Source organism: Otolemur garnettii, unplaced genomic scaffold (genome assembly GCF_000181295.1).
Source record: "Otolemur garnettii isolate 467f Iridium unplaced genomic scaffold, OtoGar3 scaffold00022, whole genome shotgun sequence".
Classification (NCBI taxonomy): Eukaryota; Metazoa; Chordata; class Mammalia; order Primates; family Galagidae; genus Otolemur; species Otolemur garnettii.
In genome coordinates, this window is record NW_003852417.1 from 18,054,271 (window position 1) to 18,068,238 (window position 13,968).

At 52.1% G+C, this 13,968-nt stretch overlaps 3 protein-coding genes across 4 annotated transcripts; 1 reads left to right on the plus strand and 2 right to left on the minus strand.

Moving 5' to 3' along the window:
- Window positions 1–446: 446 nt before the first annotated feature.
- On the plus strand, window positions 447–5,904 carry ABHD1 (abhydrolase domain containing 1). The gene is made up of 9 exons (XM_003787465.2): window positions 447–740; window positions 3,518–3,678; window positions 4,026–4,208; window positions 4,387–4,432; window positions 4,607–4,719; window positions 4,850–5,023; window positions 5,197–5,245; window positions 5,341–5,506; window positions 5,627–5,904. Exons 1-9 carry the CDS (start codon window positions 627–629, stop codon window positions 5,818–5,820), a joined length of 1,200 nt encoding a protein of 399 aa, XP_003787513.2. The 5' UTR covers window positions 447–626; the 3' UTR covers window positions 5,821–5,904.
- On the minus strand, window positions 5,843–9,858 carry PREB (prolactin regulatory element binding). Of its 2 annotated transcripts, XM_003787463.2 has the most exons (9): window positions 9,470–9,858; window positions 8,698–8,890; window positions 8,114–8,334; window positions 7,844–7,924; window positions 7,621–7,745; window positions 7,270–7,443; window positions 7,059–7,131; window positions 6,735–6,894; window positions 5,843–6,566 (listed from the first exon to the last, which is right to left on the minus strand). In XM_003787463.2, exons 1-9 carry the CDS (start codon window positions 9,602–9,604, stop codon window positions 6,472–6,474), a joined length of 1,257 nt encoding a protein of 418 aa, XP_003787511.1. In that variant the 5' UTR covers window positions 9,605–9,858; the 3' UTR covers window positions 5,843–6,471. The 2 variants fall into 2 exon arrangements, with proteins under 2 accessions (XP_003787511.1, XP_023367619.1); XM_023511851.1 differs by lacking the exon at window positions 6,735–6,894 and having other exon boundaries at window positions 6,513–6,566.
- Window positions 9,859–11,367: 1,509 nt separating this feature from the next.
- Window positions 11,368–12,609, minus strand: PRR30 (proline rich 30). Its single transcript, XM_003787552.1, has one exon. The coding sequence runs from the start codon at window positions 12,607–12,609 to the stop codon at window positions 11,368–11,370; it is 1,242 nt and encodes a 413-aa protein (XP_003787600.1).
- Between the last annotated feature and the right edge of the window lie 1,359 nt (window positions 12,610–13,968).

Consider the following 13,968-nt stretch of genomic DNA (forward strand, 5'->3'; position numbering starts at 1 on the left):
AACACTGCGGGAACATGCATGTGTATGCAGTGCCACCACTGAGCAGCTGAAAACTGTGTGACAGTGTAGTGTGTCACAACTATACAGTGGTTGTGTCCAGCGAGGGTCGCTGTGAATGGACAAACACTGTGTGAGAACACAGGGCATCACCACGTGTGTTGCTGTGACTTTAGTGTGAGGGTCGCTGTGAATGGCTGCAGTCTGTGTGACAGCAGAATATCACCACGGGAGTGGCTGTGTCCTGTGTGTGACTGAGTACGAGCAGCTGGGGAACTACGAAGAAGCTGGAGCAGATGTTCCGCACCATCGTGGCAGCTGTGGGGTGGCTGCTGTCCTCTGGCGGCAGGAGGCCGTGTGCAGGTCGCTCAGGTCAGACCCGCTCAGGTCAGGCCGGGGCGCAGCCCATTAGCTTCCCGGCACAGCCCTTCGTCTCCCGCTGCGGGCGCCCAGGGCGGGGGGTGGGGGCGGGGCCGCAGCCCGAGCCGCCGGCAGCGGGACTGGACCCGCAGAAGCGGCCCAATGGCGTGTAACGGGCGGAACCCGGCACGCACCTGCTGGCCGACTGGTCCGGGTCGGCGAACCAGAGCCAGTGGAGAGCCCTGGAGTCGGAATCTTCCCATCAGAAGATGCTGAGCTCCTCCCTGAGCCTCCAGAATGGTACCTGGGCCGAGACCTTCTCTCTGCTCTTGGCTCTTGCCGTTGCCCTCTACTTAGGCTACTACTGGACATGTGTGCCTCAGGTGCGTGCGGGTCCAGTACTCCGGCCGGCGCGGTTGGACTACTCGAGGGTAGGCAGCAGCTTCGACCCTAGGGCTTGAGCCCTTTGTGAGAGCTGGAATGGTTAGTTCTCCTGCCCCAAGTAAAATCTGCTATTATCACCAAATGGAGAGACGGTGGTTCCTTGCTTCCTTGGATCCTCTGCATCCAGAGTGCTCCCCACACCAGCCGGGCCTTTCAGGCACTAGAGACGGGCTGCTCCCTATGATGCTAACACACATATGGGGAAAGGCAGGGAAGGCATCCTGAGGTGTCCAGGAGATGTGCACACTCTGCTTCCCTTTTCTTTTTAGGTGGTCTGAGTTTCTCATTAGCTACTCTGAATGAAGGAACTAGGGGCCTGTGGGGTTGTGTCTAACTCCCAGCACCACCTTCATCCGCCTCATAAGGCCTCACTTCCCTTAAGGGCTGGCTGAAGTTCTCAGCCTATAACCGGCACTATCCTTGCTCATTCAACCTCGTTTTAAGTTCCAGGCTCTCCAAGTACAGTGTGATGAGAAAGTCTAGTATGATTAAGTCTAAAGAGGTTGATTTTGATGAATTTAGAGATTTACTCATTGAAATTTAGATAAAATACATAATTTACATATCCAGGAATGACTAAATCTTTTAATCCTCATTAAACTCTGTTCTAGGTAGCTGAGTCTAAAAGAAACCTATTAATTCAATTCCTTAAAAAAGCTCTCTAGGAGATTTTGGTGTTACCTAGACTTTTCTATATTTTCAGAGATTTTTACATTAGCATGTATTGTTTATAAAACAGGTCTTCCTTAATAAGATAATTTAAAAATCCAAACCTCACAATATTCTACAAACCTCAGGTTGTACAGTTTTTCAGACCAAAACTGGCCTTAACTGAACATTTTCCCTTGCTTGCAACAAGCTACAGAGAAGTCTGGTCCCCTCTCACTTTACACTCCAAACTCTTCTTGGTTTCCAAATAGTGGTTAACATGCACAGCAAAGTACCTTTCTGGAGGCTCTGAGGACATGGAGTTTAGCCTGTCTAGCACAGTAAAGGATTGATACTGATTTATTGATAGCAACCAATGGATTATTACTAAATAATTCTCAGGATTGAGTCAAGAAACACTCCACTACATAAATCGAGACTGTGAACTAATTTACTAGCCATGGTCTGTATACTAGAAGCTGTTTTACCAAGGATTTAATACAAGCAACTCAAAATTTTGGCAAGTAAGAGGCAATATAGTACAATAACTAAACTGCACAGGGCCTATCATCAGAAAGACCTCGGTTTGAATCTCCAGCTCTTCGACTAGCTAGCTTTGTGACCTCTGACACATTATTCAACATTCAAACCTGTTCACAAAGGTGGACAATAGTACTTTTTTTTTTTTTTGTAGTTTTTCGCCCTCGGTAGAGTGCCTTGGCATCACACTGCTCATAGCAACCTCCAACTCCTGGGCTTAGGCGATTCTCTTGCCTCAGTCTCCCACGTAGCTGGGACTACAGGTGCCCATTTCAATGCCTGGCTATTTTTTTGTTGCAGTTCGGCCAGGACCGGGTTTGAACCCACCACTCTCGGTCTATGGGGCCCTATCCACTGAGCCACAAGCACCACCCGACAATAGTACTTTTTGTAAAATGCTTATTAACATAATGAGCACTCAGGAAATTTTACTTACAAATATTAGTGGTAATATAATTATTAATTTTGCTTTGCCTTTTGCTTGCTATGCAGGTGACTTTGAACAAGTCACTTAACCTCTATAAATTATAATTTCTTCACTTATATAAGGGTGGACTTAGCCTAGTGCCTGAATATAGCACACAATGATTCATAGGTGTCATTCCAGGGCATAGGACCAAGGTCCAAGTCACATTCTCCAACAGTCACACTATCAGCTTGACTTCTCTAGTTTAGCATTTGTCCAGCCTTTTGAGTGTCAAGAATGTAGAAGAGGTAGAACTCTTGTCCTCAATTTCCTCAGAACCAGCTATAGATAGCCAATTTCTATTCTTGAGCCTGCAAGAATACTCCTCCTTCATACGCCTTCTATGAGGCCCCCCATGGCCAGGGGCCTAGGCCCTCTCTATTCACTTGATGTCTACCCAGAAGAACCAGTTGAAAGTCAGGGCTTAGTGCCCACTGACCTCATCTGTCCCTGTTATTTTATCCTGGTTACTTCCCCCTGATAACATGAAGAAAAAAAATCTGTTCACATCAGGATTATTCCTCCTTTAGTGCATCTTCTAACAACAGGGGCTCTGCAAATAAGAGAAAACGAGGTGCCCTGATAAAAATAAAGCCCTTCAGCAGTGAGCATCACATTAAGGAACAATAGGAATGTGCAGATGAGGAGGTGCTAAGATCAGGAGGAGCCAGAGTGGCCACTGCCAGTAAAGCAAAAGTCACATATTAGATGATGCTGCATTTCTTCAGGCCCTGCTCAGATCAGTGCACTTCCTGCAGGGGCTCTGCAGGGCCCTGTTTATATTACCCACTCTCTCCCAAATGGTTTGGGGCATAGAGAAGCTGAGCAGGGGAACCTCAGCCCTGTCACCAGCAGCAAAGCCAGTTCAGAATGAAGCCTGGACAGGTGGCATTCCGGAACTGGGGTTCGTTGGGACACAGCTGAGCTGTGCTGGATCTCTCACTGCAAAAGTGTCCTCTAGGCTGGCCTCCAGAGAGGGGCTTGCTCACCCTCTGGCACTGGGTGCCTCACTAGCACACTGCAAACAGCAGAGGACTGAGGCAGATTATTGTGTGATTACAGAGGCCTCAGCTGGCAGCTGGGCCCCAGTTTCTGGCCTTCTTGAAGCAACACTGTTCGGTCACTGTGGAGACTTTCTACCCTACAATATGGTGTTTTGAGGGTCGGCTACAAAGCATCTTCCGAATCTTCCTGCAATCCCAGCCCCTAGTCCCTTACTGGAGGTAAGAAGTGACAGAGTGGGGTGAACACAAAGTTGCTGGTATCTAGGGGAAAAAACCATCTACTTCTTTTAAAACGAAGGTAATTCTTGCCCTACCTCCATGTGCTGAGGGTACAATGACAGTGGATTTATGGAAGGGCTGTGTAATAGCACAACTGTGAGGTAATATTCAATCTTTATGTTCCCCTTCCACTTTGGGAAAGCCTTACTATTTTACGTGAAGCATGCCTCCCAATGATGCAGATGGGATGTTACGAGACCTTTTGTGGGTGGGACAGAAGGTAAATCTTTTGGGAGCTATATCAAATTCCTAATAGTGTATTTGTGTGTCCACCTCTCCCAAACCAGCGAAGTCCTCCACACCCCAGATGGAGGCCAGGTCCTGCTAGACTGGGCTGAACAGCCTGACAGCAGTCAATATCCTGATATTGCTACCCAGCCTATTGTGTTGCTGCTTCCTGGCATCACCGGCAGTAGCCAGGAGTCATACATCTTGCACCTTGTTAACCAAGCTTTGAGGGACGGCTATAGGTGAGCCTGGGTAGTTCAGTGCGATCTGAAAACTTGTAATAGGAAGAAGTCAATTCAGACCCTGATAGATATGAAGAGTATTATATAGTCTTTAGACAAGGGTCTTTCAGAAGACCACCAAAAGGGGTGAGGGGCTTTTAGGCAGGATTCAGCTAAGATATACCTGTGTGTGCCATAGGGCTGTCGTGTTTAATAACCGGGGCTGCCGTGGGGAAGAACTGCTGGTGAGTAGCCTCCTTGCTCAGAGAAGCCCTTCACCCACATTATTAAGAAATCCTTGGCCCTGGGGCTTTACCTGCTACCTATCCTTCCACTTCCCTTTTACCTCCTGTGCCTCCCATTGTTCTACCTTCTGGCCAAAACCTCCCTCCCTACCCAACAATCTGGTTTGCCCTCAGACCCACAGGGCTTTTTGTGCCAGCAATACTGAAGATCTGGAGACAGTTGTGAACCACATAAACCACCATTACTCCCAGGCTCCACTGCTAGCCGTGGGCATCTCCTTTGGAGGGTAAATGTTGCCTGGCCTTAACCAGGAGCCAGTCTTCCTTTCTCTTCTACATGCCTTCTCCATCTCCTCCTCTGACCTAACTCACCTTAATGCAAACCCTTCTTTCACGGTCCCTCATCCATTTCTGTAGGATATTGGTGCTGAACCACCTGGCCCAGACAGGGAAGGCTGCAGGGCTGGTGGCAGCGCTGACTCTGTCTGCATGCTGGGATTCCTTTGAGACCACCCAGTCCCTGGAGACCCCACTCAACTTGCTACTCTTCAATCAGCCCCTCACTGCTGGGCTCTGCCAAATTGTGGAACGGTAGGGTCTTGGGAGGTGGGAGAGGGCAGCAGACAGGGTCAGATGGCAGACATGCCAGGCTCTCCCAATGTTGTTAGTTCTCTATCTGGGCTTCCTCACATATGAGCCAGTAAGACAGAAGCTGGAGCTTTGGGTCAGGCCCAGTGTCGAGCCAAACCCATGTACTCTTGCAGAAATAGAAAGGTGATTGAAAAGGTGGTGGATGTAGACTTTGTACTACAGGTATACTCTTTCAACTATCCCTGTACCCCTCAAATTAGCCTTCCACTATTTCCCTACTCTATCATCTTAGCCTATCCCACCTCCACCACCTGCAGGCCCGCACAATCCGCCAGTTTGATGAGCGCTACACATCTGTGGCCTTTGGGTATCAGGACTGTGTTGCCTACTACGAAGCAGCCAGCCCAAGGACCAAGGTAGATGCCATCCAGATCCCTGTGCTTTGCCTCAATGCAGCAGATGACCCTTTCTCCCCAGCCCATGGTAAGCACTCTGAATCAGGACTTTAACCCCAGGGAATCTGGGCCATGGGGTACCCATGGGGAGAGCCTGGGCTCTTAGTAAAGGTTGAAGTACCTGACCTCCTTTCTGACCCTCTTCTAGCCCTTCCTGTGCAGGCTGCCCTCCACTCCCCCCACGTTGCGCTGCTCATCACGGCACGGGGTGGCCACATTGGCTTCCTGGAAGGGCTGCTCCCGTGGCAGCACTGCTACATGAACCGCCTCTTACACCAGTATGCCAGAGCCATCTTCCAGCACCCAGTAGAGATGCTTGACCTCACAGCTCTCACCTTCTGAGGACAGACATGGCTGACCAGAGTACCATCTGGGGTCTCAGTTCAGACTTCCCTTGTTTATTAAATATCAACTTTTCCTGCCTAATGGCCAGAGGTTAATTTTCCCTTTCTTCAAGGCTGGGGTAGGCTCTCCAGAAATTTATTGCTGGCTTGGTGCTACCCTCCTGACCCCACAGATTACTACTTAAATCTTCCTTTTGCCCCTTCTTGCCCTAATAGCAAGTACTAGGTTGTTTCCTGCCCCAGCAAATGCCAAGGGCTTCATATGAAAAACTGGTCACGTGGCTGTGAGAGGAGGAAGAGAAACCGTTTCTGCAGGAAGAACAACAGAGCCTCCAGGCTTCTGGGCATCTTCACAGGTTTCTAGAGACAGGACAAGCTCAACTCTGGAGCTTCTGGTAGGCAGAGGGAAGGCAGCAAGAAGTATGGCTGGGACTTCAGATACCACTGTTCTGGATAGGTCCACAGATGATGAATGCAGAGTTCCCAGACCCAGAGTCACAAAGGGCCACAGTCAAGCTTTAACTGGGAAGGGCAGGCAGTACCCATCTGTCTCATTAGAGGCAGCTCCAAATGAAGAGAGCAATGGGGGTCCAGGCCTCCACTCCGCTCTAGAGGGTGGCAGTGTCCAGGCCTCTGATTCCCAGGGAGGCTAAAGAAAACCTGGAAAGGCACTCTGGAGCAGCAGGATGGTCACAACAATAAGCCCAACACACAGTAGGAGCAGCAGCCACACAGGAACACTCCCTGTGGGAGGGGTAAGGGAAGAAGTCAGCAGGCAAAGAGGCAGGACAGCACCCTCAACCTATTCCATCCTAGGAGGTGGTGGATGCTACAAACAAGTAGCCCAGTCTCCAGGGGGAATGTTTTCGCTACAGCTTAAGGTGGGGCGGTACACCCCCCACAGTGACTCACGCCGTGAGGGCAGGAGGTGTAGCTGGCAGCGACTATCCACGGCCACAGAGAACAGGGCAGTTTCATGGGACCCAAGGAGCTCTGGACCACGACCCCTCTCAGGTAGAAAGGCCACATCTGTCACCACAATGCCATGGGCCTCCCTCACATAGTAGAGACACTAGGGCAGAAGGAAAACCAGTGAAGAAAGGCCTAGGAACCCTCCTTCTGGAACACATGCTTCCCACCCCTAACTCTCCAAAGTGAGCCAGACTCCTTGCTGCACATTCAGGCTAGAGACAGGCCTACAGTCCCCACAGGGCTCTGCCAACCTCCACCCATTACCTGGAGAGAGAAAGCTATGTAGATGGCAACAGAGCCAGTGACCGTGCCCAGGCCTAGGAAGGTGCCCGATTCACTGCAACAAACAATAAAGTGCTCGTTGTCCTAGAGGCTTATGCTATAACCCTTACTCACCAGTATCAGTCCTCAGGCAAGACTCCTTTCCAAGTGCCCCAAGGAGCCCCCATCCAGCCAAGCCAGCACTGTCCCACACCTGATGTTGAGGCAGGAGATGACTTCATGACCACAGGGCTTGGTCCGAAGGGGCAAGAAGGTGGAGCCATCCCAGGCTGTGAGGTAGCAGGGTGGGGGCTGGCGCAGGCGTTGGTGGGGAATCTGTACTGTGAAGAGTCGCAGCCCAGCAGGGTGGTCTGGAACCTGCCCAAACCTGGGGGCCAGGTGAGGGGCTTTTCAACTCCTGGGGCCTGCCCAACCCTCCTCAGAAGTTTGAGCCCCCTGGCACTCTTGTCAGCCCTGGGGTAACACCTAAGTCCACAACCCTGCCTAGCTCTCCCACACTGAAGCTGGGCTGTGCCTCTTTAGCCACCCTCCAGGGTCTTCACACCTGCAGGCCTGGTAGCGATAAGGAGTGTTAGGAAAGGTAGGTCCATTCTCTTGCCAGTGCAGCTGCATCACTAGCTGATCCTTCTGCCACACGCAGGCCTTCCTGTCCCAGCCCACAGTTACCAACTGGTCAAGAATAAAGATTCCAAGGATGAACTGTTAGGGGATCCACTTACTGAGGAAGCAGCATAACTACTCACTTTCTCCTTTCTCCACCTCCTCACCTTGCCATTAGGCCCCACAGCCAGGTCTGCAATCTCCCCTTCATGGGCTTTATACTCCAGAATTTTCTCCAGACTGGGCACCTACAACGAAACCACCACCAGTTAGCGCATGTCCACAGCAAGAGGACTAGGATTCCCACCTACATTTTCTTCCAATGGCCACTTGGTGCAAGCTTCACTCACAAGCTTCCCAGCACCCATGTTCAGTTTCCCACAATTTTGGTCTTGCTGCTACTGACATTCATCTTCCTTAGCTCCCCAAAATCACACCTTCCAGATACGAACGTAGCCATCTGTCCCTCCAGTGGCAAGCAGGGTATTATCACGGTTAAAGCACACAACTTTCTGCAGTGGATCAGGGCCAAAGTCTGTCTGTACCGCCTGCAAATTCTCTACCCCGAGTTCTACCCCCTCACGCTGGGTTTCGGCTTCAGACTTCTTCTCTGCTGTGGCTGGCCCTTTCCTTTGTCGAGGCCCCTGCTCCTTGGAACCTGTAAGACAAACAGCCTGCCAGGTTCCAGGCTTCTACATACTACTTTCAGCCTGCTACTGCAACCCCACTTCCTGCCCTAATTCTATGTACAGAAGGGACCTTACTCATTTAACCCTTTTCTAAAAGGGCTAGACTTGCAGAGGTGTTCAACTTTTTTTTTCTTTTCCACACACTTAAGAGTAAGAGTTGTCCTTGGGCAACACATTAAATACACAAACACTAATGAAAGCCGATTAAAACAAAAAAATCCATGCATAATTTTTAGGATATCCAACACCACAGATAAGCAAAAAAGTCCCCACAAAATCAGCATGTGGCTGGATCACAGGTTGTACACCCCTGGGCTAGGAGAACTCCTCACCTGCCTTCTCTGCCTTGTTGTTGCCCTTCTGCTGATGGACCCGGAAGCGCAGGAGCTGGCAATGGGCATCCTGCCCTGCAGCAAGGATGTTACCGGCCAGTGCCAAGTTCATGGTAGCTCGAGTCTCTGTGTCATGGGAGTGCAGCAAGGAGGCGCTCAGGCGCCCATTAATCTTCTCTAGCTGCAGAAAGTGCTGTGGAAGAGGGAACCAGGATGAGCATAGTTCAGGGGTGCCCAGAAAGCTCGTCAAGGAAAAACTTACATCCTAAGTCTGTTGCCTTACCCCTCTGTTTACTGCACTTTTTAGTTCACGGCTTTCTCCAATCTTTTTTCGCTTATTTGGGCCTGACCAATCTGTACAGCAAGCAGGGCTGGATTACCTCCATTTTTTAGAAGAGTGAAGCTCACAAAAGTGAAGCAACCTAGCCCAAAGAACAAATGCACTACTCTTGCTGCTCCTAAAAAGCAGACAACACTGTAGCCTCCTCGGAAAAGGCCAGGATAAGGGCCCTAAAGCTGCTCCGAGGTCCAGCTGAAGGTTCCCGCCTGTGCAGCTCTGTATACAGGTTTCACTATACCTGAGGAGTCAGCTCCTCAACTTTACCAGCTAAGTTCTTGTCTGAAACTCGCGCCTAGGCCTCCGGAATGTCAGGGTTTCCTACGGAAATGGGCAGGGCCCGAACCTAGGGTGCTGCCCGCCTTAGCGACCCCAGGACCCCTGGAATTGCCCTCAGCCCGCGGCGTGATCCAGCCTCCGCGGCCTTAGACTCACCACGCCATTCTTTATGCCTGTCTTGGCGGCACCTCCTCCGCCTGCAGCGATGAGCAGCCCTGCGCTGGGGTCGACCTGAAGCGCGTACAATGGGAACGGAGCCCGGTAAAGCTCCGGCGCCCGGCGCCGGCCCATCTCGCCGGCCGCGCGTTCACTGCCCGCACCGCGGCACCCAGGACATGCCGCGCCCGGCCTTCCACTGCTGCCCTAGCCGCTGTGGAACTTAGTCCGGTCGCCGCCAGGAGCTCTCCCGACTTCTCTCACACCCGCGGGATTACCAAAAGCCCTAAACACCGCAGAGTCTGTATCAGGGTTCCCGTCCCTCCTAGTTGGTCTCGCAGCCACGCAGTGCGCACGCGCACCTGTCCCGCGGCCTGCTCCGCGCAAGCGCAGAACCGCCGATACGCGTCAGCACTAGCCCGCCGCAGAGCCCGGAACCCCGGCCTCTGCCCGGCCCCTCAGTGCTCCGCCATCTTTGTGCGGGGCATGGGAGGCAGACCTAACGGAAGTTAATCAAGGTCAATGAGCCTTTAATAAGGAAATCTTCGAATTAGGGCTGGCCCCACTTCAGGTAAAAGTAAAGACTGGGCTTTACCCCAGAGAGGAAGTGATTTGTCCAAGGACACACGCCATAAGTCTCTTGCCTCTTAATGCAGTCAGCATGGAGTTGAAAATAGACCTGGCTTAAAATCCCTGATCCACCACTTCCTAGTGTGGGAAAATCACTACTAACCTTAATGAACACCTATCCTCCACAACTGGCAGAGGCGGCAGCCAGCCGTTCCCTTCTTTGCCTGAGGGTTGGTGGGTGAAGCTGGCTTCAGCTGAAGGCAGTGTAGTTCCTAAACGGGTGTCCTCTGTGGCTGACATCTCACCCCACCCTCCTGAGGAGGACCTTGGGTTTCTGTGTGAGAACCTTGGTGCTCCCTGCAAGTGAGTATTGGAGATGCCCTTCCTTGTAAGGAGACACCCGCTGCAGCATCCTCCTTAACCCGGGTGCCCCCAGAGTAGGGTGACCAGACGTCCCGCTTTTGAACAATTTGTCCTGCATCCCGCGTAGTTTTTAAAAAGTCCCGATTTTGGAAAGAATGCACGAACGGGTTGGAGAACAGGAAGGGAATATACGGTTTTTGGCTGCTATATGGCTATTTCTCCAGAATATGAGTTTTATATTATTTTTGTTAATTTTATAATGTTAAACTGTAATAATAACAAATAATTGTTGAGAAGTGATTATCAAGAACTGCTTATCAAAGTTTGCACTATTGTCAGGTCCTGCCCTGACCCGTCCTCTGCCCCACCCGGCCCTGCGCCCCGCCCCACCCCGCCTGCCAGGCATGTTGTCCAGCTTTACCAATGTTAAAATCTGGTCACCCTACCCCAGAAGAAAGGGCCCAGTGGTTTCATCTTTGTGGATACCCTGTCTTATCTGCCCCACAAAGTTGATTTAAGTGAATGAAGGGCCTACCCGAGCCCTCTCTGCATCTCAGGTGCTCAGAACTTGTGGGTGTCTTATCCTCCTTGGATATACGGCACTAGTAGCTCTCCCTGGCCTGTTTCCTCTGACACCCCCAACTCTAGGATCTTCCTGGGTACTAGGACCTCCATAGTTACAGCCACTCATTTTGTGAGTTCAGCAGGACAGGAATACAAGTTTCACAGGGTCAGGCTTTATTGGATTCACTGAAAGCTGAATGAGGCCTCAGGTGCGCTTGGTCCTCTTCAGCCAGGGGAGAGCAGATTCCACAAGGGGCTTCCAGGGTTCAGGGCAGGAGAGCATGCCTGACCTCCAGCCAGCCAGCCCTTCAGGATGTTCCGGGGGCTTCCTGAAATCTGGGGCTTGGTAGAGAGAGTGGGGTTTGAATGGGGTGCTCCAGGGAGCCTCCGTGGCTCTGGAACTAGGATAGTGACTTTTGGAGAATGAGCTCTGGAGAAGCAGCCCTCTTTGGGGCAGGGGAAGGCCTGGGCTTCAGGAAGGCAGTGGCCTGTTTTGATGCCTGTGGTTGAGGTCTGGAACACGGTGTGGAATTTGGTGATCGAGGACCTGCAGACCTGAGGCTCCCGGTCTGGGACAGTGTGCCTAGGGCTGGATCTGCCCTGGGCTGAGCTGGGGCTGGAGCTGCTGGAGCTGAAGACATCCTCGATTGATATCGATGGGCCTGAGTATCCTCTCCCTGAGGCCTTAGTTCCGCCTGTCTTCTTTCTGGCAACAGATGCAGGGCCCTGGCCTGGCCCTGAGGCAGGCGGAGGCCGAAGCCGATGCCCATGCGGAGTGGCCCAGATTCCTGGCCCTGTGCACAGGGCAGTAGTTGGGGGAAGGCAATCAGCCGGGGTCCAGTCCTGTACCTGGGGGCGGGGCAAGAGGGGGTGCGAGGCCGAAGACACACCAGGCATACAGGGTACTCCACGAACGGGGCCTGGCCGGTTGTGCCTAGCCATAGGCGCTGCAAAAGCAGTAGCCGCAGGTCGTGTGCGATTCGGCGGTGCCCCAGATGGACCACCAGAGCCTGAGCCAGGGCCCCTGGGTCCCTGAACTCTGCAGGATCCTTCTCGCTTGCCACACATACCCCCTCCACCCCAGGGGACCTGGTGTCCCCGTACTGATGCCAGTCCCACGTCTGCTTGTTAGAGTGGACCCTACCAGAAGGTGGGCTGGGGCTTGGAGAAGTGAGCGTGGAGCTAGGTAGGTCTTCAGGGTGGGAAGGGGATTGGCAAGGTGAGTAGGGGAGGGAGGAATTCTGAGGCTGGGAGGGAGAAGAGGAGAGCGTGACAGGAGGAGAAGGCTGCCCCTTGGGGTTGAGGGGTGAGTAGGCACGTTGAAGGGAACGAGAGAGGAAGTTCTGGTGAAAGAAAGTGGGGGAACTTGGGAGAGAGGAAAAACAAGGATGTGTAGCAAAGTCAGAATTGGAGTCAGATGAATAAAATTGGAAGTCAGGAGAGAAGAGTGGAGTAGGGGGGAAAGGGAGATGGGCTTGAGCAGAAGAGGAGAAAGGTGAGTGGGAGAGAGGGGGTGGCTGCTGGGGAAAGAGAGGATGTAGGTTGGGGGAGGTGGAGTCCACAAGTTGTGAGAAGCCCTGAGGGGGGCGCCCCGAGGGCACTTCGTTTTGTAGCAGCACCTGGTCCTTGTTTCGAGGCAACATTGCCTTGAGTCCAGAAGGGACCTGGGCGACAAGACCAGAGATCAGAGACCTAGCAGAGTCAGGACCAGTATCTCTGGGGCCAGTGGCACCTGAGAAATCAAGGCCACCTTTTGTGCACGACGCAGCTCCAGCCTGGTGTTGGTGGTAGGCCAAGGAGACACACAGCCCTCTAGCACCAGGCTCCCTAGGTGCTCAGAAAGGAGCTTTGAGTCTAAGCCTGGCTTCTCACGTCTTTGCAGTTAGCCATTGAGGAGGGATGTGAGTGTATGGAGAATCAGAGCTGCCTCCTGGGAGCAGAGGGGCAGTAGCGATTATCTGGGTGGGAGATACAGGGAGACACAGCCCATGAGACCTGTAGAGAAAAGACAGAGGCCAAGATGTTGGGAGGACTGTTCCATTTCTCATCCTGCCTCATGTACCCAGTACCAGGCTGAACTCACCAAGAACCTAAATCCATTCTCCTTTCAGGGTCAGAAGAGTTGGCAAAATGGTTCAAGGATGGTAAGAAGGGGGGGGCACATGAGGCGTGAGATGGGAACAAAAATTCAGGGTGTTCTGGTGCTAAGAGAGGATCTTACCAATGAGGATTCCTCTGGGCTGTTTTCACAGTCACTTCAGCGATGAGGGGACCTGAAGAGAGAAGAGGAGAGTCACCAAAATGGTGGACACACTTCCCTCTGTCCCAAGAGTCTATCTCCCTAAACTCACTCTGACCCAGATTTCTGTCTGAGCTGGGCCTCAGTCCTCCTTCAGCCAGGTGGAGATCTCCGTCACAGGTTTTTGTTCTCCTTGTCCTGACTCGGGGGTTCTTCAAGCATCCTGGTTTCCTGCCACTCTGGTTCCTCTGACCCCTTGTCACCCCTAATGCTAATGTCCTCTAGCTCAGCCTGGCCCTGGCCAAGGTGGCTTATCACACCCAGCAGCAGCAGTAGAAATGGGGCCAGCTGGTAAAAGCCTCTGGAAGACTGGGACTTTGTCTAAGGGGCGGCGACCCTTGCGCCGCCCCCAGTGGGAGCTGGGGGCCCCATTTCCTGAGAACACTTTTCCCTGGCATCAAGTGCCCATGTCACAAAGGTCAGGTGCTGACATCACAGAATCTCCTCAAGGGTCTGGGACCTTCTTTCAGAGTTTACCCAAAAGCTGATCTGTGACAAAACTGAAGCAGGCAAAATTCTTTTTTTTTTTTTTTTTTTTTTTTTGAGACAGACTCTCACTATGTCGCCCTCACTAGAGCACTGTGGCATCACAGCTCACAGCAACTTCAAACTCTTGGGCTTACACGATTCTCTTGTCTCAGCCTCCCAAGTAGCTAGGACTACAGGCACCCATCACAATACCCGGCTATTTTTTGTTGTTGTC